Source organism: Balaenoptera physalus, assembly GCF_965194825.1.
Source record: "Balaenoptera physalus genome assembly, chromosome: 7".
Classification (NCBI taxonomy): Eukaryota; Metazoa; Chordata; class Mammalia; order Artiodactyla; family Balaenopteridae; genus Balaenoptera; species Balaenoptera physalus.
In genome coordinates this window covers 27225692-27251299 of record NC_138886.1, presented here as the reverse complement: position 1 = coordinate 27251299, position 25608 = coordinate 27225692, and the positions used below count along the sequence as shown (strand labels likewise).

At 36.6% G+C, this 25608-nt stretch overlaps 1 protein-coding gene across 1 annotated transcript in view; it reads left to right on the top strand.

The window, feature by feature from the left end:
• TMEM38B (transmembrane protein 38B) overlaps positions 1 to 25608 on the top strand; it is a 67420-nt gene that overhangs the window by 18861 nt on the left and 22951 nt on the right. Inside the window, exons 2-4 of the mRNA XM_082471218.1 lie at positions 1351 to 1507; positions 20304 to 20488; positions 21308 to 21395. Coding sequence (XP_082327344.1) covers positions 1351 to 1507; positions 20304 to 20488; positions 21308 to 21395 — 430 coding nt within the window. The remainder of the gene's footprint in view (positions 1 to 1350; positions 1508 to 20303; positions 20489 to 21307; positions 21396 to 25608) is intronic.

Sequence of the window (25608 nt, the reverse complement as noted above, 5' to 3'; positions counted from 1 at the left end):
ATATATTTAAAGTGTGCAATGTGATGATTTGATATACAAATACATTGTGATTACCACAATCAAGTTAATTAGCACGTTAATCACCTCACAGTTACCTTTTGTGTGTGTGCGCGCGCGTGTGTGTGTGTGTGGTGACAACACTTAAAAATCTACCCTCAACAAATTTTAAGTATATAAGATAGTATTATACAGTATTATTAACTAGTCATTGTGCTGTACATCAGATCCCAAGAACTTATTCATCTTATAACTAGAAGTTTGTACTTTACCATTTCTCTGAATGTTTTTGTCTGTGCATAGTAATTTTTCAGAACCACTTGAGTGTGAATTGGAGACATTTTGCCCAGTTACTTCTGATTACTTAAGTGTGTTAATTTTAAGAACCACATTACAGTTATCAAAATCAGGAAGTTTAACAGTGATACAATACTGTAATCAAAGCCACAATCCATATTGAGATTTCATCAGTTGTCCAAAAAGGTCTTTTATAGATGTTCTTTCTCACTTGGGGATATGATCTAGGAAATGTGTTGCATTTAGTTGTCTCTTTAATGTCATTTAATCTGGAACATTCCATCAGCCTTTTTTGTGTGTGTTCCTTGACCTTGACATTGTTAAAATATAGGCTAGGTGTTTGTTGTTGTTTTTTTCAGAATAACCCTCAATTTGAGTGTGTATAATCAAATTAGTTCAGGTTATACGTTTTGGTAGAAATACTACGGAAGTGATGATGTGGTCTTAGTGCATAATATCAGGAATCACCTGATATTGTTTGTTTACAGTGATGTCTGCAAGGTTTGTCCACTCTAAAGTTATTACTTCCCTCTGTAATTAATAAATAATTTGTTAGGAGACATTTGAGATGATGTAAATACCTGTTCCTCATCAGCCTTTCACCTCTGGGTTTATTTTGTTATTCTATTTCAAGCCTGTCATATTGAAATTTTAGTTTATTTATTTCAGGCTTTATTTTCTTACATACTTAAGATTATAAATTTTTCTTAATGTATCACTTTGACATATTAACTGCCATACTTACAGTAGGGTTGGGAATGAAAGGAGACAGTAGTCGGGGAGATTGTCTATAATAATGTACTACTAGGAAACTGGCAATAAGATCCTGAACAGAGTATTTTAAAGTTGCCCCGAGTCACCCATGTCTTAACAAAATATTTCCAGTGTTGATTTAAAGAACAAAAGATATGTTTTATGATGATCATGATTGTCACACTTATGAGTATGTTCTAGAAAATTATGAAATTAAGAAGTGTGTTTCTTTAGTGCCACTGGTACCTCAGGACTTGTTTAATATACAGTATCTCAGATGACATATTTACTTTATCATTTCAGGAGCAGCGGCGATGGCATGGAAGAATCCTCTGTCAAGCTGGTTTACTGCTATGCTCCACTGCTTTGGTGGAGGAATTTTATCTTGTGTACTGCTTGCGGAGCCTCCATTGAGGTTTCTTGCAAACAACACTAATATATTACTGGCATCTTCAATCTGGTAAGCTGCCATTGTGGTGAACTATGAGACATTTAAAAAATTGTTCTGTAACTTGTTAGTAAATGGAATTTTTTTCTTAAAAAAATATTTTATGTTCTTAAAAGTTAATGCATGTGCAAGGGAAGGAACCCAAATAATGCCAAAGGTTTTAAGTGCAAAGTATGTCTCTTTCTCACCCTTCTCCCTTATCCTCTCCCAGAGGTAGGTATTGTTGTCTCATGTATCTTTAGTGGAAGCATTTCAAATACGAAAGGGCATCAAATATTTGACCCTCAACAGTTGATCTTGTGAACCTAACCTATACACGCAGTTATACAACATGATAATCAAGAATGTGACCAACTACACAAAAAGTCCAAGTGATTATGATATTTATGGTAATTGTTTTTGGTAATTGTCATACTATCTGATTTTTCAGAGCCTTATGAAATTTAACATTAATTTTATTTTGAATTTAGTTTTGAAGTGAAGAAAAAAATGTTAGTAGGAATTGCTTTGGATTCTTGCAAGTTCAGCTTCAGTTATCTTTAAGATGAATGATACATCAAGTTAAAAAAAAAGTGTAATACAAATCAGAGAGCTTTGTTATACCTAAAGCAAAAACCGTGCTTTTGATTAGAAACCATAGCAATGAAATACGTAACATTAGGAGCACTTGAAGTTAATTTTTATTGTGATAATTTTATTGAGTATGTAACCAGTCATAAAAGGGAATATTATAAATAGTAGTAGCAATGGTACAAATAGTGGAAACTAGTGGGAGTAGAAACTATTAAGAGTAGAACAATAAATTTGATAGCTAATATTTATTGAGTTATTACCATATGTCAGCTAAATTTTTTATATTCATTGTCATGTTTAATCACCAGAGTCCAATGAAGTAGCTATTATTATTTCCATTTGAAAAATGAGAAAACTGAGGCATAGAGGAACTTTGCTGAAATTTTCGTATTTAGTAAGTGATTGAGCTAGGATCCAAAACCAGGAAGTTTCACTTTAGAGCCTTGCCACTTAACAGCCACTGTCTCTCATTGATTTGTTTAACCATCTCTTAAAGTATATTCTTCCAGTTGCTATGTGTTTTAAAACACTTTCTCAAGGACTTCTATTTCTATAGCAATATTTTAAAAGGATATTAACATTTTGGAGAATTTTTTTTTTTGTGTGTAGATGCTTAAACTATATGAAAAGTAGGATATCCAGAATCTGACACTTTTCGTCACTTCCACTTCTGCTCCTGTATACTAACTACCACTATTGCTTGTACAGTTGCAGTAGCTTCCTAAGTGGGCTAGCTGCTTCTTTCATTATCCCCCTGAGTCTTTTCTTCACATAGTAGATAAAGTGATTATTTTAAAATGTTAGAACATATTACTTCTATGCTCAATAGTTTCTTATCTTACTAAGAGGAAAATTCAAAACTCTTAACGTAGCCTCTAAGACCCTATAAAATCTTCCCTTCCACTCTCTTTGTTGTAATGTCTTTATACTGTACGCCTGCTCAGTCTGCGCTAGCCACGTTGGCTTTGCCATTTCTTGAACACAAAGATGTTCTTCTGCCTCAGCGCCTTTGTGCTTGCTCTCTTTTCTCTGTGATGTTCTTTTCCCAGAAGGCTCATATTTTCTTTTCTTGGAGAGATCCTCTCTGAAAAAAACACCTCCTCTCCCATGACTATCATATCATACTTCTTTTTTTTTTTCCCTAGATTTATTACTGTCTGATGTGTTGTCTGTTTATTTCTTCTCATGTTGGTTTGTCTCACTCCACTAGAATAACAGCCTATCAGAGAAGGGACTTTGTTTTGTTAACTGTGTGCCAAGTATTGTTCTAAGTTCAGTAAGTACATTGCTAAAGGAGCGGACAGCTTGTGTTCTGTTATATGGGAGTTCTATAATTAGTAGCAAGAAATTACAGATCTTGGTTAGTGATACACTAAATGAAATAAAAGTGCTTGTCTGTAAATATATACTTCCTTGGCTGAAACAAAAAGATATGTTAGAAATGGAAAATAAGTGCATTTTTATGTAGTGAATTAATAGTATAGTATTTAATTATTTGATAACTTGAGATCTTTTATTATGCCCATTTTACATAAGAGGAAATTGAGGCTTGAAGAGTTGGTAAATGACAGGGTCTGGATTTCAACTTAGCATGATCTTAACCAAGAAGAGTTTTCATTATGAACAATATGTGTTTTTTAATTTAAAAGTTTTAATTAATATTGGGTAGGTACAAAGGAACATTTATAAAAATATGCAGAGTATAAAGAATTATGATATAATAAAAACTTGTATATCCATCATTTAGATTAAGAAAAAAATTGCCACTTACAAAAATATTTTATTATAAAGTGAAAATTCAGAAAACCACAAAAACCAAATATATAGCCTAGTGAATTATTGTTAAGTATATCCTTGAAACCATGACCCAAGTCAAGAAATAAAGCTTTGCCATCTATCCCAGAAGTTCCTTCTGGGTGTCATATTCCAATCACAACCCCCTTCCCACCTTAATCAGTACGATAACACACTATTATCCTGACTTTTATGGTAATCACTTCTTTGGATATTTTTATAATTTTATCATCCAGATGTTCATCCCAAGACACTATAATTTCGTTATGCCCATTAAAAAATCTAACGTCTCTCTTATTTTATAGGTTCCCCTTCCATTCCTTTTTTCCCTTATAGTTTATCTCTTGAAGAACCAGAGTCATTTGACATGTAGACTTTTCCATAGTCATGAGTTTGTTGATTGCATTCTCATGGTGCAGATCATTATATTCTCTGCTCTCTGTGTTTCCTGACAATTGGCAGATGGATCCAGAATCCAAATCAGATTCAGGTTAGATCCTTTTATTTAGCAAGACCATAAGAGACCCAAAATGTCTGATTAGCTTTCTTTTTGTTGACATTAGCACTCTTACGCTTAATGACTATCGTCTGTTAACTGAGAATTACAAAATGGCAATAGTCGAATTCTGTCTTTTCTTCCTGTGTATTAGTTGGAATAGTATTATAAATAAATACTTACTACTAATCATTTATTATTTGTTTACCCAGTTGTATAGTTCATATAGGAAAGGCAGGATAAATACTTGATTCTTTCTCTTTATTTACCAGTTTTCAAGATTTTGATTTGGTCCCCTGCTATTCTCCAGAAGTGACCAGTTTTGTTTGTTTGTTTGTTTGTTTAATTTTTTTTTTTTTTAGTAAATATGAACTCATGAATTTAAGCATATTTTATGGATTTCAATAAATTGGAATTTTCTCATTATTGACGCTCAAATTGTTCCTTTGTTGGCCAGTGGGAATTTCTTCAGATTGGCTCTTGAGACTTTGATTAGCATCCTTGCTACTTAATATAAGATTCATCTTGTACTTTCTTCTGGAATTACTCATTTCTCTAAGAAGCTCTGGTTCCTTTTAGTGAGAAATAGTATTTCAAGACCACTATCTGAGCACTAGACATGTTCATTATTCCTGAATTGGTTGTTTCTAGGTCTTTTCAGTGGACAGAGCTAGGAAAAATAAGGATAAAATAACTCATGAGTTCATTTGATATTTCTAATTCAAATTCAAGATCATAGAACTTTTATTTAACTTTTCTCCATTACATATGTATCTTCTTTCTCCCACACTAAGAATTTTGATTCTTAAGGGCACAAGACATGATAGAATTAGGATATTCCAACACTGCTCATTTATTCTGTATTGTTCATGCAATACACAATAGTTTTGAAGTAATAGTAGGAATACCACCACTGATACGATTGCTGAAAATATTAACTTTTTCGGTATACACTTGTTGTTCTCTTCCTATTTTTTAAATAGATGTACTATTCTACACTGTCACAGTAATAGCTATTATGTACTATACTCTTACCTTTTTATTCCCATTCAGCCTTAGTTTTATAACTAACTGTATATTTAATGTTTATCACCAGTCCTTATGTCTGTGTCACTAGTAATTTTGGTTTTCTGAAGGTTTTTCTCTAGTAGGTTCATCTGGAATAGTAGTCCCTGAATTCTCGTGTGTTGATAAATTTGTTTGTGTCTTTTTACTTGAAAGTCAGTTTTATTGGATATAAAATCATAAGATCATACTTTCTATCTTTGAGTATTTTAAATACGTTACTCAGTTTTCTTGTGTTACAAAGCATTGCTGTGAAAAACTCTGATGATCATTTAATTTTCTTTCCCTTATAAGTCACATGCTCTTCTTTTCTAGATGCCCAAAAGTTTCTTTTCTTTTTTCTTTTCTTTTTTTTTTTTTTTTATTAACATCTAGTAATTTAAATATTTCTAGGTGTTGGTCATTTGGGGTCTGTCTTCTTAGGTACATGGTCTGTTCTTTTTAGTAGCTACATATGTTTTTTTAAACTGAGAAAGTTATTTTAGTATTTGTACTCCTCTGCTTTGGTTTTCTCCAGGAAGTCCTATTGGCTGTTTTTTTGCCCTTCTTCAATGAACCTTTTTATATTTTTAAAATTTTTTAAAAATATTTTCTTTTTTACCTTCTATTTCTTTGAAGGCACTGTTTTTTTTTTTTTCTTTAAATTATTTATTTATTTATGGCTGTGTTGGGTCTTCGTTTCTGTGCGAGGGCTTTCTCTAGTTGTGGCAAGCGGGGGCCACTCTTCATCGCGGTGCGCGGGCCTCTCACTATCGCAGCCTCTCCTGTTGCGGAGCACAGGCTCCAGACGCGCAGGCTCAGTAGTTGTGGCGCACGGGCCCAGCCGCTCCGCGGCATGTGGGATCTTCCCAGACCAGGGCTCGAACCCGTTTCCCCTGCATTGGCAGGCAGACTCTCAACCACTGCGCCACCAGGAAAGCCCTAAGGCACTGTTATTTTATTTCTCTTTGTTTTCCTTCTAGTTTGGTCTTCATTACTAAAATAACTTTCTTTCTTTATCTTTTTATTCTTCCTGAGTATTGTATCTCCAGTTCTCAGTTTTTCTAATTCTGATGTACATTGTTCTTTTATATGTTGTATCACTTTTCTTAATGTCTTTACCTTGTTTTGAAATAGGAGGTTGCAGTTTTGACCTGTTTTGTGGACCCATTTTCCCGAATACTTTCATTGTAGGGATTTTTTTTCTCTTATAATAAATGTGTATGGGGTTTGACCTTGATACTTTTCTGTTGGTAATTTTTATGTGAAATCAGGTTTCTTGAACCTTCAAGATAAAGTGGAATTCAGGAAAGATTTTCTGACTTCATAGAGCTCTTGTCCTGTGTCTGTTGTTTTTATGTAGTGTTCAAAAGATGATGACCTGCTTTCTGAGATTTCCTGGGTCTTTTCCCCTTCCCCAGTTTGGTCTAGACCTTCCCCTTCTTTTGTTGTTCTATCCTGCTCAGTTTTGATTCTGCATCAGCAGTTTCTTCTTATTATTGGACTTGTTCTAGAAGGGAGCCTGGGTGGATCGTTTTCAAAGTTCACAGGGACTACATTGGTCCAACCCCTTCAGACGTTATCATGGACCCTTTGTCTCACCTGGTATTGGAAATGTCAGAATCCTTCCAGTTTCAGCTGTTGTTGTTTTCCAGATTGGCCTGCTGTGCTTTCTAGTGAATTCCCATTAGCTATTTTGAAGCTGTTTTGTTCTTAGGTCCATTAGTTGCCACCTTGCTGCTTTCTTCTTCCTGCCAAGCAGTTTAGTTCTATGGATGCTGGTGATTTGCCTTTACCCATTTGCATTTTGGGATTTAAAGGGATACCTTGTCACATAGTTTTGTTGTAAGTGCTACGGATGGGATTTTGGCTTTGCTCTCTAGTTGCCCTGTTTTTATGAGGGGATTTGAAGAGATCAAAATCTAGGCAACTACTGCTGCCACCATCTTCCCAGAACAGTTGCCATTAGTTTTGATGTCCCCGTATGACCCTCCACCCTCAGCCCGATCCCATCTTTTCTCTTCCTTACTCATAGGTAACAATTACCCTTAATTTTGTACCTTTCATTCCTTTACTTTTCTATGCAGTTCTGACATATATTTTTCTAAATAATATAGTTTTTGAAAATTTTATAAATGGAATCATATGTATGTATTTTTCAGTGACTTGCTTTTTTTGTTCAGCCTCTGTTCCTGAGATTCAGTCTTATTGTGTATGCTTGTAATTTATTACTTTTCACTTCTGTATAGCTTATCAGAATGAATCGTCATCGTATATTCATCCATTTCTCTGTTGACATAGAGTTGTTTCTAGTATTTTTTCTATTACAGTATTGCTAAGAACATGATGTACATGGGTAAGATTTTCTCTTGATATAGCTTAATAGTAGATTTACTGAGTTATAGGGAAAGTGATTTTTAAGCTCTACTAGATAATGAGAAATCATTTCCCAAAATGATTATAATAATTTACATTACCACTGTATTGTACTTAATCTAAGAACTGGACTTTACCAATAACTTATATACTTATATTTCTCTCCCCAATCCCATCTCTCTGCAATTTTTCCACAGTTAACCTCTACCCTGTGTTTATCTTTGTGTTTGTATTTTTTAAAAAGGTGTATATTTTATATATGAATATCTAAACAATAGATTCTTTTAGTTTTGTTTTTGGCCCTATTTTAAAATGGGGTATTATACTCTATATAGTTCTCTAGGACTTTTTCTCATTCAACATTATGTTACTAAGATTCATCTGTGTTTTGCTAGTAGCTATAGTACATTCCTTCTCACTGTTGTATAATCTATTATATTAATAACTGTATTTTATTTATTCTTCTGATGAGCATTTTTATTGATTCTAGTTGTTGGGCATTACAAAACAACAAGAGCAGCCACTGATGTAGTACAGACACTTTTCTAAGTGCTTTACATCTATTATCTCATTTAACCTCACAAGAAACTGGTGAGGTAGGCTCTCTATTATTTTCATTTAATAAATGAGGAATCTGAGGCAAGAAGGGTTAAATAACTTGCCCAAGGAATCACAGATATCTAGTAGCTGGAGCCAGCATTCAAACCTAGGCTACCTAGTCCTTTAGTCTGCACTTATGCAGTGTATTGTTTTGGACTTGGGAAATACTGACATTGTCTTTGTGCTCACAGACCCTTAAATATAAAAAATGATGCTTGCTTAAAGACATAGTATAGTTTACTCTTTTCTTTTTTAAGGTTTTATTGTTGAGAACAAATGTGTAATCTTTGCTTCATTTGATTTTAATTTGGGAAATTAAAATGATGTTTGTAATGTACTTTAAACTCTAGCAAGCTAAACTAAGGGAGTATGGGAATGTACTTATTGGCAAGGACACCTTTAGTGCAGGAGCTCATAGTGCTCACATTTGGAGATTAGCACCATCTACTGGCAAAGGGAAACAATAACTTGGCATGTCATAGTATGTTTAATATTGTTTGGAAGACAGTGTACCCTTTCATAGGATTTTTCTTTTTGAAAACTCTTTCTGGGGGGAAATAAATATTTTGTAATTTTTCTGTGTATTGATTTTTATGCCCCATTTTGTTTTCCTTTAACTTCCAAGTATCAGTTATATATTGCACATTTGCATAACTGAGACTGCATTTTTATGAGGAAAAATACAACAAAAGGTATAGTTTTATAGGTCTGTCATTCTGTAATAGTCTTTTTCAAAGCATATACATAAAATTATTAATTTGTTAGAGTAGTAAGAGCAAGAGCAAAGCTCTCGTATTGAACTAATATGAACTGTATTAAGCTTACTGTTCTGTTTTAGCCTAGTTAAGTCATACTGTTTTGGTAGTCAGAGGAGGGAAATTAAGGGAGGGTGAAAACAGTTCTCAGAGACTAACCGTGGGAAGCTCAACTCTTGGTATTAACCTAAATTCTAATTTCGTCTTTCCTACTTAAACTGGGTTAGCTTTCTTTTGTCAGTGAACTCGCATCCTGCTTGTATCCTGTTTTACTTTATTTTTAACATCTTTATTGGAGTATAATTGATTTACAGTGTTGTGTTAGTTGCTGCTGTATAACAAAGTGAATCAGCTGTACGTATACATATATCCCTATATCTCCTCACTCTTGCGTCTGCCTCCCACCTTCCCTATCGCACCCCTCTAGGCGGTCACAAAACACCAAGCTGATCTCCCTGTGCTATGCAGCTGCTTCTCACTAGCTATCTGTTTTACATTTGGTAGTGTATATATGTCAGTGCTACTCTCTCACTTCGCCTCAGCTTACCCTTACCACTCGCCATGTCCTCAAGTCCATTCTGTATGTCTGTGTCTTTATTCCTGTCCCGCCCCTACGTTCTTCAGAACCATTTTTTTTTTAGATTCCATATATATGTGTTAGCATACGGTATTTGTTTTTCTCTTTCTGACTTACTTCACTCTGTATGGCAGACTCTAGGTCCATCCACCTCACTACAAATACCTCGATTTTGTTTCTTTTTATGGCTGAGTAATATTCCATTTATATATTGCCACATCTTTATCCATTTATCTGTCGATGGACACTTAGATTGCTTCCATGTCCTGGCTACTGTAAAAAGGGCTGCAGTGAACATTGTGATATGTGTCTCTTTTTGAATTATGGTTTTCTCAAGGTATATGCCCAGTAGTAGGATTGCTGGGTTGTATGGTAGTTCTATTTTTAGTTTCTTAAGGAACCTGCATACTGTTCTCCATAGTGGCTGTATCAACTGACATTCCCACCAACAGTGCAAGAGGGTTCCCTTTTCTCCACACCCTCTCCAGCACTTACTGTTTGTAGATTTTTTGATGATGCCCATTCTGACAGGTGTGAGGTGATACCTCATTGTAGTTTTGATTTGCATTTCTCTAATGATTAGTGATGTTGAGAATCCTTTCATGTGTTTGTTGGCAATCTGTATATCTTCTTTGGAGAAATGTCTGTTTAGGTCTTCTGCCCATTTTTGGATTGGGTTGCTTGTTTTTTTGATATTGAGCTGCATGATTTGCTTGTATGTTTTGGAGATTAATCCTTTGTCAGTTGCTTCGTTTGCAAATATTTTTTCCCATTCTGAGGGTTGTCTTTTCATCTTCTTTATGTTTTCCTTTGCTGTGCAAAAGCTTTTAAGTTTCATTAGGTCCCATTTGTTTATTTTTGTTTTTATTTCCATTTCTCTAGGAGGTGGGCCAAAAAAGGATCTTGCTGTGATTTATGTCATGGAGTGTTCTGCCTATGTTTTCCTGTAAGAGTTTTATAGTGTCTGGCCTTACATTTAGGTCTTTAATCCATTTTGAGTTTATTTTGGTATATGGTGTTAGGGAGTGTTCTAATTTCATTCTTTTGCATGTAGCTGTCCAGTTTTCCCAGCACCACTTATTGAAGAGGCTGTCTTTTTTCCATTGTATTTTCTTGCCTCCTTTATCGAAGATAAGGTGACCATATGTGCATGGGTTTATCTCTGGGCTTTCTATCCTGTTCCGTTGATCTATATTTTTGTTTTTCTGCCAGTACCATACTGTCTTGATTACTGTAGCTTTGTAGTATAGTCTGAAGTCAGGGAGCCTGATTCCTCCAGCTCCATTTTTCTTTCTCAATATTGCTTTGGCTATTCAGGGTCTTTTGTGTTTCCATACAAATTGTGAAGTTTTTTGTTCTAGTTCTGTAAAAAATGCCATTGGTAGTTTGATAGGGATTGTATTGAATCTGTAGATCGCTTTGGGTAGTATAGTCATTTTCACAGTGTTGATTCTTCCATTCCAAGAGCATGGTATGTCTCTCCATCTGTTTCTTTCATCAATGTCTTATAGTTTTCTGCATACAGGTTTTTTGTCTCCTTAGGTAGGTTTATTCCTAGGTATTTTATTCTTTTTATTGCAGTGGTAAATGGGAGTGTTTTCTTAATTTTTCTTTCAGATTTTTGTCATTAGTGTACAGGAATGCAAGAGATTTCTGTGCAGTAATTTTGTGTCCTGCTACTTTATGAACTTCATTGATTAGCTCTAGTAGTTTCCTGGTGGCATCATTATGATTCTGTATGTATAGTATCATGTCATCTGCAAACAGTGACAGCTTTACTTCTCCTTTTCCGATTTGGATTCCTTTTATTTCTTTTTCTTCTCTGATTGCTGTGGCTAACACTTCCAAAACTATGTTGAATAATAGTGGTGAGAGTGGGCAACCTTGTCTTGTTCCTGATCTTAGTGGAAATGGTTTCAGTTTTTCACCACTGAGGACAATGTTGGCTGTGGGTTTGTCATATATGGCCTTTATTATGTTGAGGAAAGTTCCCTCTATGCCTACTTTCTGCAGGGCTTTTATCATAAATGGGTGTTGAATTTTGTCGAAAGCTTTCTCTGCATCTATTGAGATGATCATATGGTTTTTCTCCTTCAGTTTGTTAATATGATGTATCACGTTGATTGATTTGCATATATTGAAGGATCCTTGCATTCCTGGAATAAACCCCACTTGATCATGGTGTATGATCCTTTTAATGTGCTGTTGGATTCTGATTGCTAGTTTTTTGTTGAGGATTTTTACATCTGTGTTCATCAGTGATATTGGCCTGTAGTTTTCTTTCTTTGTGACATCTTTGTCTGGTTTTGGTATTAGGTGATGGTGGCCTTGTAGAATGCGTTTGGGAGTGTTCCTCCTTCTGCTATATTTTGGAAGAATTTGAGAAGGATAGGTGTTAGCTCTTCTCTAAATGTTGATAGAATTCGCCTGTGAAGCCATCTGGTCCTAAGCTTTTGTTTGTTGGAAGATTTTTAATCACAGTTTCAATTTCAGTGCTTGTGACTGGTCTGTTTATATTTTCTGTTTCTTCCTGGTTCAGTCGGAAGGTTGTGCTTTTCCAAGAGTTTGCCCATTTCTTCCAGGTTGTCCATTTTATTGGCATACAGTTGCTTGTAGTAATCTCTCATGGTCCTTTGTATTTCTGCAGTGTCAGTTGTTACTTCTCCGTTTTCATTTGTAATTGTGTTGATTTGAGCCTTTTCCCTTTTTTCTTGAAGAGTCTGGCCAATGGTTTATCAATTTTATCTTCTCAAAGAACCAGCTTTTAGTTTTACTGATCTTTGCTCTTATGTCCTTCATTTCTTTTTCATTTATTTCTGATCTCATTTTTATGATTTCTTTCCTTCTTCTAACTTTTTTTTTTTTTGTTCTTCTTTCTCTAATTGCTTTAGGTGTAAGGTTAGGTCGTTTATTTGAGATGTTTCTTGCTTCTTGAGGTAGGATTGTATTGCTATAAGCTTCCCTCTTAGAACTGCTTTTGCTGCATCCCATAGGTTTTGGGTCATCGTGTTTTCATTGTCATTTGTTTCTAGGTATTTTTTGATTTCCTTTTTGATTTCTTCAGTGATCTCTTGGTTATTTAGTAGTGTATTGTTTAGCCTCCATGTGTTTGTATTTTTTTACAGGATATTTCCTGTAATTGATATCTAGTCTCATAGCGTTGTGGTCAGAAAAGATACTTGATGGGATTTCAATTTTCTTAAGTTTACCAAGGCTTGATTTGTGGCCCAAGATATGATCTATCCTGGAGAATGTTCCATGAGCACTTGAGAAGAGTGTTTACTCTGTTGTTTTTGGATGGAATGTCCTATAAATATCAATTAAGTCCATCTTGTTTAATGTGTCATTTAAAGCTTGCATTTTCTTATTTATTTTCATTTTGGATGATCTGTCCATTGGTGAAAGTGGGGTGTTAAAGTCTCCTACTATTATTGTGCTACTGTCGATTTCCCCTTTTGTGGCTGTTAGCATTTGCCTTATGTATTGAGGTGCTCCTATTCTGGGTTCATACGCATTTACAATTGTTATATCTTCTTCTTGGATTGATCCCTTGATCGTTATGTAGTGTCCTTCTTTGTCTGTTGTAATAGTCTTTATTTTAAAGTCTATTTTATCTGATATGAGTATCGTTACCCCAGCTTTCTTTTGATTTCCATGCATGGAATATCTTTTTCCATCCTCTCACTTTCAGTCTGTACGTGTCCCTAGGTCTGAAGTGGGTCTTTTGTAGGCAGCATATATACGGGTCTTGTTTTTGTATCCATTCAGCCAGTCTGTGTCTTTTGTTTGGAGCATTTAAGCCATTTACATTTAAGGTAATTATCTATGTGTGTTCCTATTACCATTTTCTTAATTGTTTTGGGTTTGTTATTGTAGGTCTTTTCCGTCTCTTGTGTTTGCTGCCTAGAGAAGTTCCTTTAGCATTTGTTGTAAAGCTGGTTTGGTGGTACTGAATTGTCTTAGCTTTTGCTTGTCTGTAAAGGTTTTAATTTCTCCATTGAATCTGAATGAGATCCTTGCCTGGTAGAGTAATCTTGGTTGTAGGTTTTTCCCTTTCATCACTTTAAATATGTCCTGCCACTCCCTTCTGGCTTGCAGAGTTTCTGCTGAAAGATCAGCTGTTAACCTTATGGGGATTCCCTTGTACGTTATTGGTTGCTTTTCCCTTGCTGCTTTTAATATTTTTTCTTTGTATTCAATTTTTGATAGTTTGATTAATATGTGTCTTGGCGTGTTTCTCCTTGGATTTATCCTGTATGGAACTTTCTGCGCTTCCTGGACTTGATTGACTATTTCCTTTCCCATATTAGGGAAGTTTTCAACTATAATCTGTTGAAATATTTTCTCAGACCCTTTCTTTTTCTCTTATTCTTCTGGGACCCCTATAATTCGAATGTTGGTGCGTTTAATGTTGTCCCAGAGGTCTCTGAGAATGTCCTCAATTCTTTTCATTCTTTTTTCTTTATTCTGCTCTGTGGTAGTTATTTCCACTATTTTATCTTCCAGGTCACTTATCCTTTCTTCTGCCTCAGTTATTCTGCTATTGATTCCTTCTAGAGAATTTTTAACTTCATTTATTGTGTTGTTCATCATTGTTTGTTTGCTCTTTAGTTCTTCTAGGTCCTTGTTAAACGTTTCTTGTATTTTTTCCATTCTATTTCCAAGATTTTGGATCATCTTTACTATTATTACTCTGAATTCTTTTTCAGGTAGACTGCCTATTTCCTCTTCATTTGTTTGGTCTGGTGGGTTTTTACTTTGCTCCTTCATCTGCTGAGTATTTCTCTGCCTTCTCATTTTGCTTCACTTACTGCGTGTGGGGTCTCCGTTTAGCAGTCTGTGGGTTTGTAGTTGCCGTTGTTTTTGGTGTCTGCCTCCAGTGGGTAAGGTTGGTTCAGTGGGTTGTGTAGGCTTCCTGGTGGAGGGGACTGGTACCTGTGTTCTGGTGGTTGAGGCTGGATTTTGTCTTTCTTGTGTGCAAGACCATGTCCGGTGTTGTGTTTTGGGGTGTCTGTGAACTTATTATGATTTTAGGCAGCCTCTCTGCTAATGGGTGAGGTTGTGTTCCAGTCTTGCTAGTTGTTTGGCATGGGGTGTCCAGCACTGGAGCTTGCTGATCTTTGAGTGGAGCCAGGTCTTTGCATTGAGATGGAGATCTCTTGGAGAGCTTTTGCCGATTGTTATTACATGGGGCTAGGAGGTCTCTGGTGGTCCAGTGTTCTAAACTTGGCTCTCCCACCTAAGAGGCTTAGGCCTGACACATGGCCAGAACACCAAGACCCTAAAGCAAGCCTCCCACAGAGCTTCCCGAGGATACCTTGTTTACAAGAAAACGGCCGGAGGAAGGGGCAGAGCTGGGACTGCACATTCCTCTGTCAAACCACCAAGCTGAATTCCTGTATCTTGTTTTAGACTAACTTCTGTTATTTAACACTCTTCTTTGTCATTTTTTTCTCTATGTTAATCACTTAGATTAAGTCACTTAGACTTAAAAATGTATGAGAAATAAATTGCCTTCTCGTTCCATTTCATGTCTGATGTGTTCTAGTCCTTCATTTCTGATATGTTTTCTTTAAGCACTTTACAAGTTGAAAGTTCCATAGATGTTACAATTTTAGTTTAAGATGAAATTGTAATCTTTACAGAAGGAGGGACATGATGATTTCTTAATGCGTGTTGAGTGAGTCATTGAAGGAATTTTAAAAAGGTGACTTGTGTTATAGAGCAGGAATGGCTATTTAGGGCACCACTGGTCTGATCTGCTTACTTGTAAGTCTGCTGAGCACAATAAACAGTTGTTCTTTTGCCCTGTGGCTATTTAACAATTGAAACAAGAACTGTTTTCTGTTTAAAATATTAGCGTATTATAGGTATACTTTAGAAATACGATAGGTCCCCTACATACAAATGAGTTCAGTTCTGAGAGCTGGTTCTTAAGTGCAACTTGTTTGTAAGTCCAACAAAGTTAGCCTAGGTATGTAACTAACAATTGGCTATATAGTACTGTACTGTAATAGGTGTATAATACTTTTCCACAAATAATACATAAAAAACAAACACAAAAATAAAGAAAACATTTAAAATCTTACAGTACAGTACCTTGAAAAGTACAGTTGTACTGTACAAGAGCTGGCATACAGGGATTGGCACCGAGTGAACAAGCAAGAAGAGTTACCGACTGGAAGAGGGAGAGGAGGTGGGAGATGGCAGAGCTGAAGGATCATCAGCAATAGGAGACAGAGGGCAAGCTGCAATTTCACTCAGGCCTGACGTTGATGGCACAGGTCCTGGTTCCTTTCTGGATTCAGTTCTATCTACTCTCTTGAAAAAGCAATCCAGTGATGTCTGGGTAGGACTAACAGTGCCTCCTCAAATAAAGAAAATCCCCTTGCCATTTCCTGCGTCATGAATCTCTTCAGTTCTTCAGTTACTTTTTCTTCCTCTTGTCTCTCTTTGTCCTTTCTCTGGGCCTCCAGTTCCATCAGGTCTTCATTAGTAAGCTCCTCATGTTGCATAGCAAGGAGTTCATTGAAGTCGTCCTCTTGGAGATCTAGCGCCAGCTACTTGCTGAGGGTCACTAAGTTGCTGAAGACCTCTTTGGACTCCTCATCCACCTTCTCAAATCCACGAAAATCGTGAACAAACTGTGGGCATAGGTTCTTCCAAACCCCAGTCATGGTGATGGCCATAACCTCACGCCAAGCAAAGTTGATATTTTTTATGACCTTGTAGATGTTATAGTCCTTCCAAGAATGTTGCAGGGTTGTTCCTGATCCATCACTCGCCTTTACTGCCTGATGAAAAGTGTGATGTAAATAATATTTCTTGAAAGTTGGTATAACTCCCTGGTCCATAGGGTGGATGAGCAACATAGTATTTGGTGACAGATGCACTACTTTGAGGTTGGGATGAAAGTCATCCATGAATGGGGGGTGGCCCGGAGCAGCAAAAGAATGTTGAATGGGATGTCCTTTGCCAAGCAATATTTCTCTACCTCTGGGCTAAGGTGCTAGAAAAACCAGTCCTGGAAAATGGCCTGTGTAACTCAGGCTTAGGGTTATTACTCTTCCACACAACAGGAAGAGAGCCCTTGGCTATGTGTTTAAGGGTTCTTGGGTTCTCTGAATGATAAACTAAGAGAGGCTTCAGCTTCATATCGCCGGAAGCATTGCCACCAAACAACAGAGTTGGCCTATACTTTGCTGCTTTATAGCCTGACATCAACTCTTCCTCCTTACTGATGTAACTTCAGTTTGGCATCCTCTTCCAGTACAGTCCTGTCTCATCCACATTAAAAACCTGCTTGGGTAAATATGCACCTTCATCAATAATTTCTTGAAGTGTTTCAGGAAATTCTCGGGCAGCTACCGTATCTGCACTTGCTGCCTCGCCACTTACTTTTACGTTGTGAAGGTTGGCTCTGCCTTAAACTGATGAAACCAGCCATGGCTGGCATTAAAAGGTGTGCCCTCTGATTCTTCGCCATGTTTCTTCTTCAAGTCTTCATGATGGCTTTTAGCTTTCTCTTGAATCAGCATTAAGCTGAGCGGGACTTGACGCTGATGCTGATCCTGCATCCACACACTGAGAAGTTTCTCCATCTCCTCCATCACTTTTCCACGCTTCTTCGATATTATTGTCGACATCTTCGGCACAGCAGACTTCGTGTTACATGATCTTGTCCTTGTTCTTTAGAATCATGCCGATGGTTGAACGATTCGTGTTATAAGAACGAACGACATCTACCATCTTTTCGCCTCACTCCACTCAATTGTTTTACTTTTGTTTCCGTCCTTATTGCTTGGCTCTTCTTAGCAGTACCAGCTACATCACTGCTGCTTTTAACGCTTGCTCCCGGATATCCTGGGCTTGAAATAAAGATACTGTACTACTGTACTCTATATAGTACTGTGCAGTAAATTACACAGAACACAACCACTTGTAGAGGACGTATGCATGTGACAATGTGTGCCAGACACGTGAACTACCTTATGTGATTGGACATGGGAACGCACGTTCACATCTTTGAAAGTTCGCAACTTGAAGGTTCAGATGTAGGGGACTTACTGTATCTGATTGACGCAATAAAGACTTATTTATTAGCAATAGCAATAATTACAAATTTTAGACCATATGCCATAATGTCACATAGTTGAATATAAAAAGTCCAAGATTGGGACTTCCCTGGTGGTCCAGTGGTTAAGACTCTGTGCTTCCACTGCAGGGGGCACGGGGTTTAACCCTAGTTGGAGAACTAAGATCCCGCATGCCCCGTGACACAGCCAAAAAAAAAAAAAAGAAGTCCAAGATTGCTCTTGTAATAGTGTAGCCTTTTAACTCATGTTGAAGATAGTCTTGGTGTAGAGAATGAAAATGGGGTCGTTTGTATTATTTTTGTTTTGTTGTTTTTTTGTTTGAGTATTTTGAGCATTCGTTGCTGCTAAAGTGAAACCAGATCTCCCTGTCTTAATCTAATCTAGAGTGGATACCAAAATATTTTTATTTTATTTAAAAATACATTTAAAAATTGCTTAGGCGTAACTTTTTTTTTGCCCCTGGCACCTAGCCAACTTCCTGGAAATTTGTTCCATATTTAAAGAGAGACTTGTATAGAGGCTTTCAAAATGTTATATGAACATTAAAGATTTTATATAATACCAGTCATTTTTGAAAAGCTTTTTACTACTTTTAGATAATTTATTCCTTTGTCTCAAACTCTTTAATTATCAAATGATTCTTTGATTTGATATATTTTGTTTTGCCTCCTGCTAATTTTTTAACTGCTAATAAATGATTTAACTCAAGCCTACTGTTTTTTTAAAAATACATTTATTTATTTATTTATTTATTTTTGGCTGCGTAGGGTCTTCATTGCTGCGCATGGGCTTTCTCTAGTTGTGCCGAGCAGTGGCTACTCTTCGTTGTGGTGCGTGGGCTTCTCATTGTGGTGGCTTCTCTTGTTGCGGAGCACAGCCTCTAGGCCCACAGGCTTCAGTAGTTGTGGCATGTGGGCTCAGTAGTTGTGGCTCTTGGGCCCTAGAGTGCAGGCTCAGTAGTTGTGGCACATAGGTTTAGTTTCTCCGTGGCATGTGGGATCTTCCCGGACCAGTGCTCGAACCCGTGTCCCCTGCATTGGCAGGCGGATTCTTAACCACTGTGCCACCAGGGAAGTCCAGGGCTACTTTTTATTATGCTGAGTTTCAGGGGGTAACAAGATGAATGATTCCTGCCATCTAAGGACTGTTATGAGTATTATAGCTTTTATATATTATAAAGAAAAATGTCTAAAGAGCTATGTTGAAGTATAGGAACCAATTGTTTTAGTTGTACAGAACCATCAGAATTTAGTCTGAACTGAGAATATTAACTAAAACAAAACTCCCAAAGTCAATGTATATGGTAGTATTTAAGTGGCATCTTGAAGAATAGGAAGGAATTGGTAAGTGGAGTTGAAGAAGAGAGGGTGCTTCAGGCTGAACAAACCATTTCATCTTATATTGGGTCTCTGAAGCAGTGTTTTGGCAAACAGGATTTCATATTCCATGAATACTTTTAGGAATTCGGACTTAATGAGCCATGAATTACGATAAGGTTAACAACTTCTTTTAGAAGAGATAGAGTACTTCTTTCTTGCAGTGTATTCTGTATCAAGATAAATGTTCTGCTTTAAGCACAAAATTGTCTGCCAGAGAGTATTTTAGGAATGGGGGGAAAAAGTACTGTGTTTTCCAATCAACACTACTGTTAAATTGTTGAACAGGTGTTTAGAACAAATGAGGCTTCAAAAAATAATTCACCTGAGGAGGAGTGAATTATTCTTAAACTAACGTTACAACTTAATTGGTCAAAACTTAAACTTACTCAACTAAACTGAAGAACAAGCTTCATATTCTTTTAGCCATATGAAAATAAGTTTTTCCTTAACATGAGTGAATCTGTCTCCTTGAGAGCAATGACCTTTCTCTGTATAGGTTGCAGTTTATGCACAAAGGGGCACAGGTGAAGATGTAAGTGGGGTTGAAATGGTGTCCCTTGCTCAGCTACTAAGGTCCCTTTTCTAATTCCTTTTCCAAAGACAGCACACTCTACCTAGAGAAGCCCCAAACCAGAAGTGATTATACACTTGCTTAATTTTGTTGGTGGATTCAGCACTTAGCTTCTAGACTAGTGTAGTCACAAATTAGGAACTCAGTGAATACGTTTTGCATTTATAGAGTACTCAGAAGTACAAAATTTATATTCCCCTTTGATTATGACTTTTTGGCAGATTATTTTATGTGCTTCATGTGATTTTAAAAAATTGACTTTGGGACTTCCCTGGTGGTCTAGTGGTTAACATTCTGTGCTTCCCCTGCAGGGGGCACGGGTTTGATCCCTGGTCAGAGAACTAAGATCCCACATGCTGCACGGAGTAGCCAAAAAAAAAAAAAAATTGACTTTACCCAATCTGTGGTCTTCTTGCAGGCAAATTCCATGTATATGGATAATTCCATGTGTTGTGTTTTATCAAATTGTTATTGCTGATATTCTGGATTTTTATTTTTGTTCTTCTGATTCCACTCATGTATTAAAATATTTAAATTTTAATTTCAGGTATATGATTTTTTTTTGCCCCTGTGACCTTGTTTCCCAGGGATATTCATTCCTACCTGTTCAACTCTTGGCTGCGGGAATGAAGGAAGTGACCAGAACTTGGAAAATAGTAGGTGGAGTCACCCATGCTAATAGCTATTACAAAAATGGCTGGATAGTCATGATAGCTATTGGATGGGCCCGAGGTAATATTAACAATATGTGTTCATAAATATTCTGTTATTGGTGTACTACAACTACTGAACAATTCTCTAGTTAAATTAATGGGGACCACATACTTTAATAACAGTCTTTTTTTGGAAGATGGAAGCCTTGTTTCTGTTGGCTGGTAAAGTTAATTCAAAACTGGCACTATTCACTAGTACTAGTCATCAGCCATTCTTTTGAGCCTGATTGTCTTAAAAATAGCATATTTATTATTGGTTTGATTAGCAGCCATAACCAGAGGGATTCATAGTTAATTAAGGTGTAGACACCATCATAAATAAAACAAGTTTACATAAGAAATTATGTGGCACGTGTAATTAAAAAACTTTGCTCTGTTTATTTTTTTCTCGCTTTTTTCATCCTGAATAACCTGAAATAGTAAATGTGATTGATTATGGGTTCATGTTCACTCTGCATTACCTACCTTTATTGTATGTTGGAACTGAATAAATTTCTCAATCTATTGTTACAGTGTACTGCACCTAAAACTAAAATCAGAAAAGGAAATGATAAAGCAGAGGAGTTTACTTTTTCAGGTCAGAAACAAACCTCTAGCCACATCTCTGTCCGAGGCCCCAATTTTAACCTTAATTGTAGTACAATAGACAGTTACCATGAAAGAATTGTAATTGTCTCTGTATCATAAATGTACAAGGCAACTTTTTTCTCCCTCCCAAGAATCATATTTTGGAGATCCTCTTGGAATTTTAAGTCAAAAGATAGAATTATGGCTTTATTTCATATATTTTCTCAAGAAAATTTGGTTAAGTATTCTTGTTTTATCTTGTTCTTTTTAGGTGCAGGTGGTAGCATTATCACGAATTTTGAGCAGTTGGTAAAAGGCTGTTGGAAACCAGAAGCTGATGAATGGCTGAAGATGTCCTAGTGAGTTGGTATAGACTGTACTGAGACTTGGCCTTTTATCCTTAGATCTTACCAATTTATTTTAAAAAACATTTTGGGATCTCTAAATGTGGGTGAAACAAACAAACAAATAAATAAAAGGATAATGGGAAGAAAACCAGGAAACCTAAGTTTTTCAAGAAGTCTGCTCTCTTAAATGTAGCTTTAAAAATAAATATTGATTCCTTTTTCTGTGGGTTCCTCCTCTTAGAAAATAAAACCAAACAAAAACTGTAGAACTGTGGGAAGAGTGTGTATTTATGGAGCAAGAACTACATAGGAACAGAATTCTCTGGAATCAATTGCAGGCTCTTGGCATTTTCATTAATTTTCACCCAGATTTCAAATTATTCATAGTTCCTGGTAGTAAAATGTCAAGCTTATGGTTAACAGTCAATACGTTATCATAAAGCCCTGTTAGTTGCTTTAAAAGTGAGAGTTGAATTTAACTATTGGGTTGGCCAAAAAGTGCCTTCGGTTTTTAAGTTAAAAAAAACAGACACTTTTTTCATTTTTACCAAGAACTTTATTGAACAATGTATTCACCCTTTTGTTCCACTACCTTCTGCCATTTTTCAGGCAATTTCGTAATTTCATCTTCCCAAAACTTTTTATGTTTTTGAGCAAAGAACTGTTCCAGGTGCCTTTTACAGTCTTCCAGGGAATTGAAATTTTTTTCCATTAAAAGAATTTTGTAAAGACCGAAGTAAATGGAAATTCGAAGGTGCAATGTCTGGTGAATACGGCAGATGAATCAGAACTTCCCAGCCAAGCTGTAACAGTTTTTGCCTGGTCATCAAAGAAACATGCGGTCTTGCGTTATCCTGATGGAAGATTATGCATTTTCTGTTGATTAATTCTGGACACTTTTCATCTAGTGCTGCTTTCAGTTGGTCTAACTGGGAGCAGTACTTCTTGGAATTAATCTTTTGGTTTTCCGGAAGGAGCTCATAATAGAGGACTCCCTTCCAATCCCACCGTATACACAACATCAGCTTCTTTGGATGAAGATTGGCCTTTGGTTTGGTTGGTGGTGATTTATTTCACTTGCCCCACGATCTCTTCTGTTCCACATTATTGTACAGTATCCACTTTTCATCGCCCGTCACAATATGTTTTAAAAATGGAACATTTTCATTACGTTTAGTAGAGAATTGCCTGCGGAAATAAGGTCGAAAAGGTTTTTTTCACTTAACTTATGTGGAACCCAAACACCAAAGCAATTAACATAACCAAGCTGGTGCAAATGATTTTCAGCACTTGATTTGGATATTTTGAGTATGTCAGCTGTCTCCGGCATGGTGTAATGTGGATTGTTTTCAGTTAATGTTTCGATTTGGTCTCTGTCAACTTCAACTGGTCTGCCCGACTGTGGAGCATCGTCCAGCGAGAAATCTCCAGCACGAAACTTCATGGTCCACTTTTGACACGTTCAGTCAGTCACAGCACCTTCTCCATATACTGCACAAATCTTTTTTTGTGTTTCAGTTGCGTTTTACCTCTCTTGAAATAATAAAGCATAATATGCCGAAAACGTTGCTTTTTTTCTTCCACCTTCAATGTTAAAATGGCTACACAAAAATTCACTAATTTTCATAAGTCTTTTTTTAACTGCACGCTGATGTGACAGCTGTCACATACAATCTAACAAAATTGTTTCGAATGAAGTTAAAGACAATTAAGTGCTACTAGAGCCATCTGCGGAAGAAACTGAACAAACCTTTTGGCCAACCCAATACATAATAAAAATAAGAAAAAGATTAGAGGAAATAACCCATTCTATGCTTGTACGATGCAGACTACCTTTTGCACCCATTTAAGAGAATCTAATCATTAGGTGTTCTCTAAAGACACCGACCCAGTCTTAAATAAGTCACAAATGTATCCCTGATGCACCTGAAAATGAAATAGAGAAATACAGTTACTATTCCCGCAATTCAATAAAGACAGCCTTAGGATTTAGTGGCCATAATAAGCAAGGTGAGGAAGTCTTCATGTGAAAATAAACTCATTAGAATGGATTAAAAATGAAGGTTGAGAAGCAGTATGAATGATGAAGTATATGTTTGAGTGAACCAGTAGATTTCAGGATGTTTACCTTGGAATGTACCCCTTAAAGCTTGAATGAGGTAGTTTAGAAATAGAACAAAGGAGCTTTGATCGATAATAAGTTATAAATAAAGCATTAATGTTATTCAGGGGAAATTTTTCTCTTTTCAAGTATGTGCTTTGAAACGTCTTCCATGAAACATTTCTTGGGACTGTAAAACTGAAATCAAATTGTGATTCTCCTGTGTTCAGAACCTTGCAGTGACTCCCCAGATGGCCTATGAGACCCTCCAAGATCTGTGTCTCTCCCGCACCTAATTTGCTCTGACTTCAGCTCTTACTGTTCTCTCCCTTGCTCACTGCACTCTGTCCTTGAGCAAGCCAGGTGTTGTCTGGTTTAAAACTAAGTTCTCTCTGTGCCTAGAATCTGTTTCCTCAGGTGGCCAACTCCCTTATCTACTTTGCTCAAAGGATTTTCTCAAAGCTTGCCTTCTCATTGAGGGCTACCCTGCTTAAAATTACACTTCCCTCTATTTCTCCCACAGCATTTATCATATTTTATAATTTACTTATTCATTATGTTTATTTTTCTCTCCCTTTGGCTTTCCTCCATGCTTCAAAGAATACAAGAAGCAAAGTATAGGGATTTTGCCTTTTTTGATTGCTCTTATATCCTAAACACCTATCACATAGTAGACAGTAAATATTATGTGAATGAATGAATGATTAACAATTTGTCAGGTGAGATCATTGGGATCCATTATGATATTTTGTGTATGCATATATATATATGTTTTCATATATTTATTACCAAATACTTTTGCATAGTGGAAAAAGCCTGTATGGTCTTAGAGAATACATATATTGTAATAAACAGAATGTTGGTAAAAATATGAATGTTAGAGGTGCTGGTGAGGTCTTCGAGGAATTGAGGAACATGATACTGGAAACTGGAAGAAAGGTGATTTAGTTATATGTGCTGCAGTTGTGTGGAAAGCATAATCTGTAAGCATTGAACTTGGATATTCAGTTGAGTTTCAGAAGCAAAGTGTTGGCGATCTGAGCTGGTTTCTTCTTGCTTCTTACAGTGAAGTGTGAGAGGAAAGAGTTGAATGGAGGGAATAACTGCTAAACAAAGAAACCAAGACCTGATGATTTGGGAAATTCTCAGCCTATCCAGATTGCAAAAGATGATAAAATTAGGAGAGTCATTCTTAGGAAAAGCCTGCTGTGGAGAGAAAGTTAAGGGTGTGGCTGGACAACTTTTGCTAGTGTTAAAAGAGATTAGGCATGTGATTCATGGATCCATTCAGCTACCATAGCAGAAGCCTGGAATAGAGATGAGATTATCCAGGAAAGATCTGTGAAGAACCATCTTGACTGATGGCGTGGATCCCCTGTGTCATGCATAGGAAACCCAAAAGATTTTTGAAAGTGTTGTATCAGCAGAAACACTGCCAGGTTGGACTGAAAGGGACAGAGACAAGATGAAATAGAAGTCAGACTCCCAAAATTCTACAGGTAGAAACAGGCTGATAAAATTTTTAGCTGTCGATATGTACTACCATTCAGGGAAAAGGAAGAATGGCTTTAAGGTGGGAGCTGCGGGCCTAGAAACCTGAGGCCAGACCCATAGGCTGGAGTCACAGGTGCAAAAGCCAGAGCTATGAATGCAGAGATTAGAGCTGTAAACTCAGAGGATGGAGCCTCAGGCCACAGAAGATTATTCCTGGGTCTGGAAACCTACCGGAATTTGCCCTGCTGGATTTTGAAATTGCATAGGACTGTGATCACTTTCTTCCTTCCGTTTTCTCCCTTTTGGCGTGGGAGTGCCTATAGCTGTTACCTATGCTTATTCCACCATTGTATTTTGGAAGCAGATAGCTTATTTACTAGGTTCACAGGAAACTAATATAATAAGTATAAGAATTTTCTGAATGCATTCTGATCTTAGTAACCAATCTCATTGACTTTTTCCTAAATCCCAGGCCTGCTCCAATCCCCTGCTTCAATTTATTGTTTACAAAATCTGTGCTCCTCAGATTCATTGCTTCTGAATTTATGCTCTAAGAGAACACAATCCAAAGTAGAATATGTGTATGCTAAGATGTCCATGATGAGGCACTATGGTTCAGAAACCAAACTA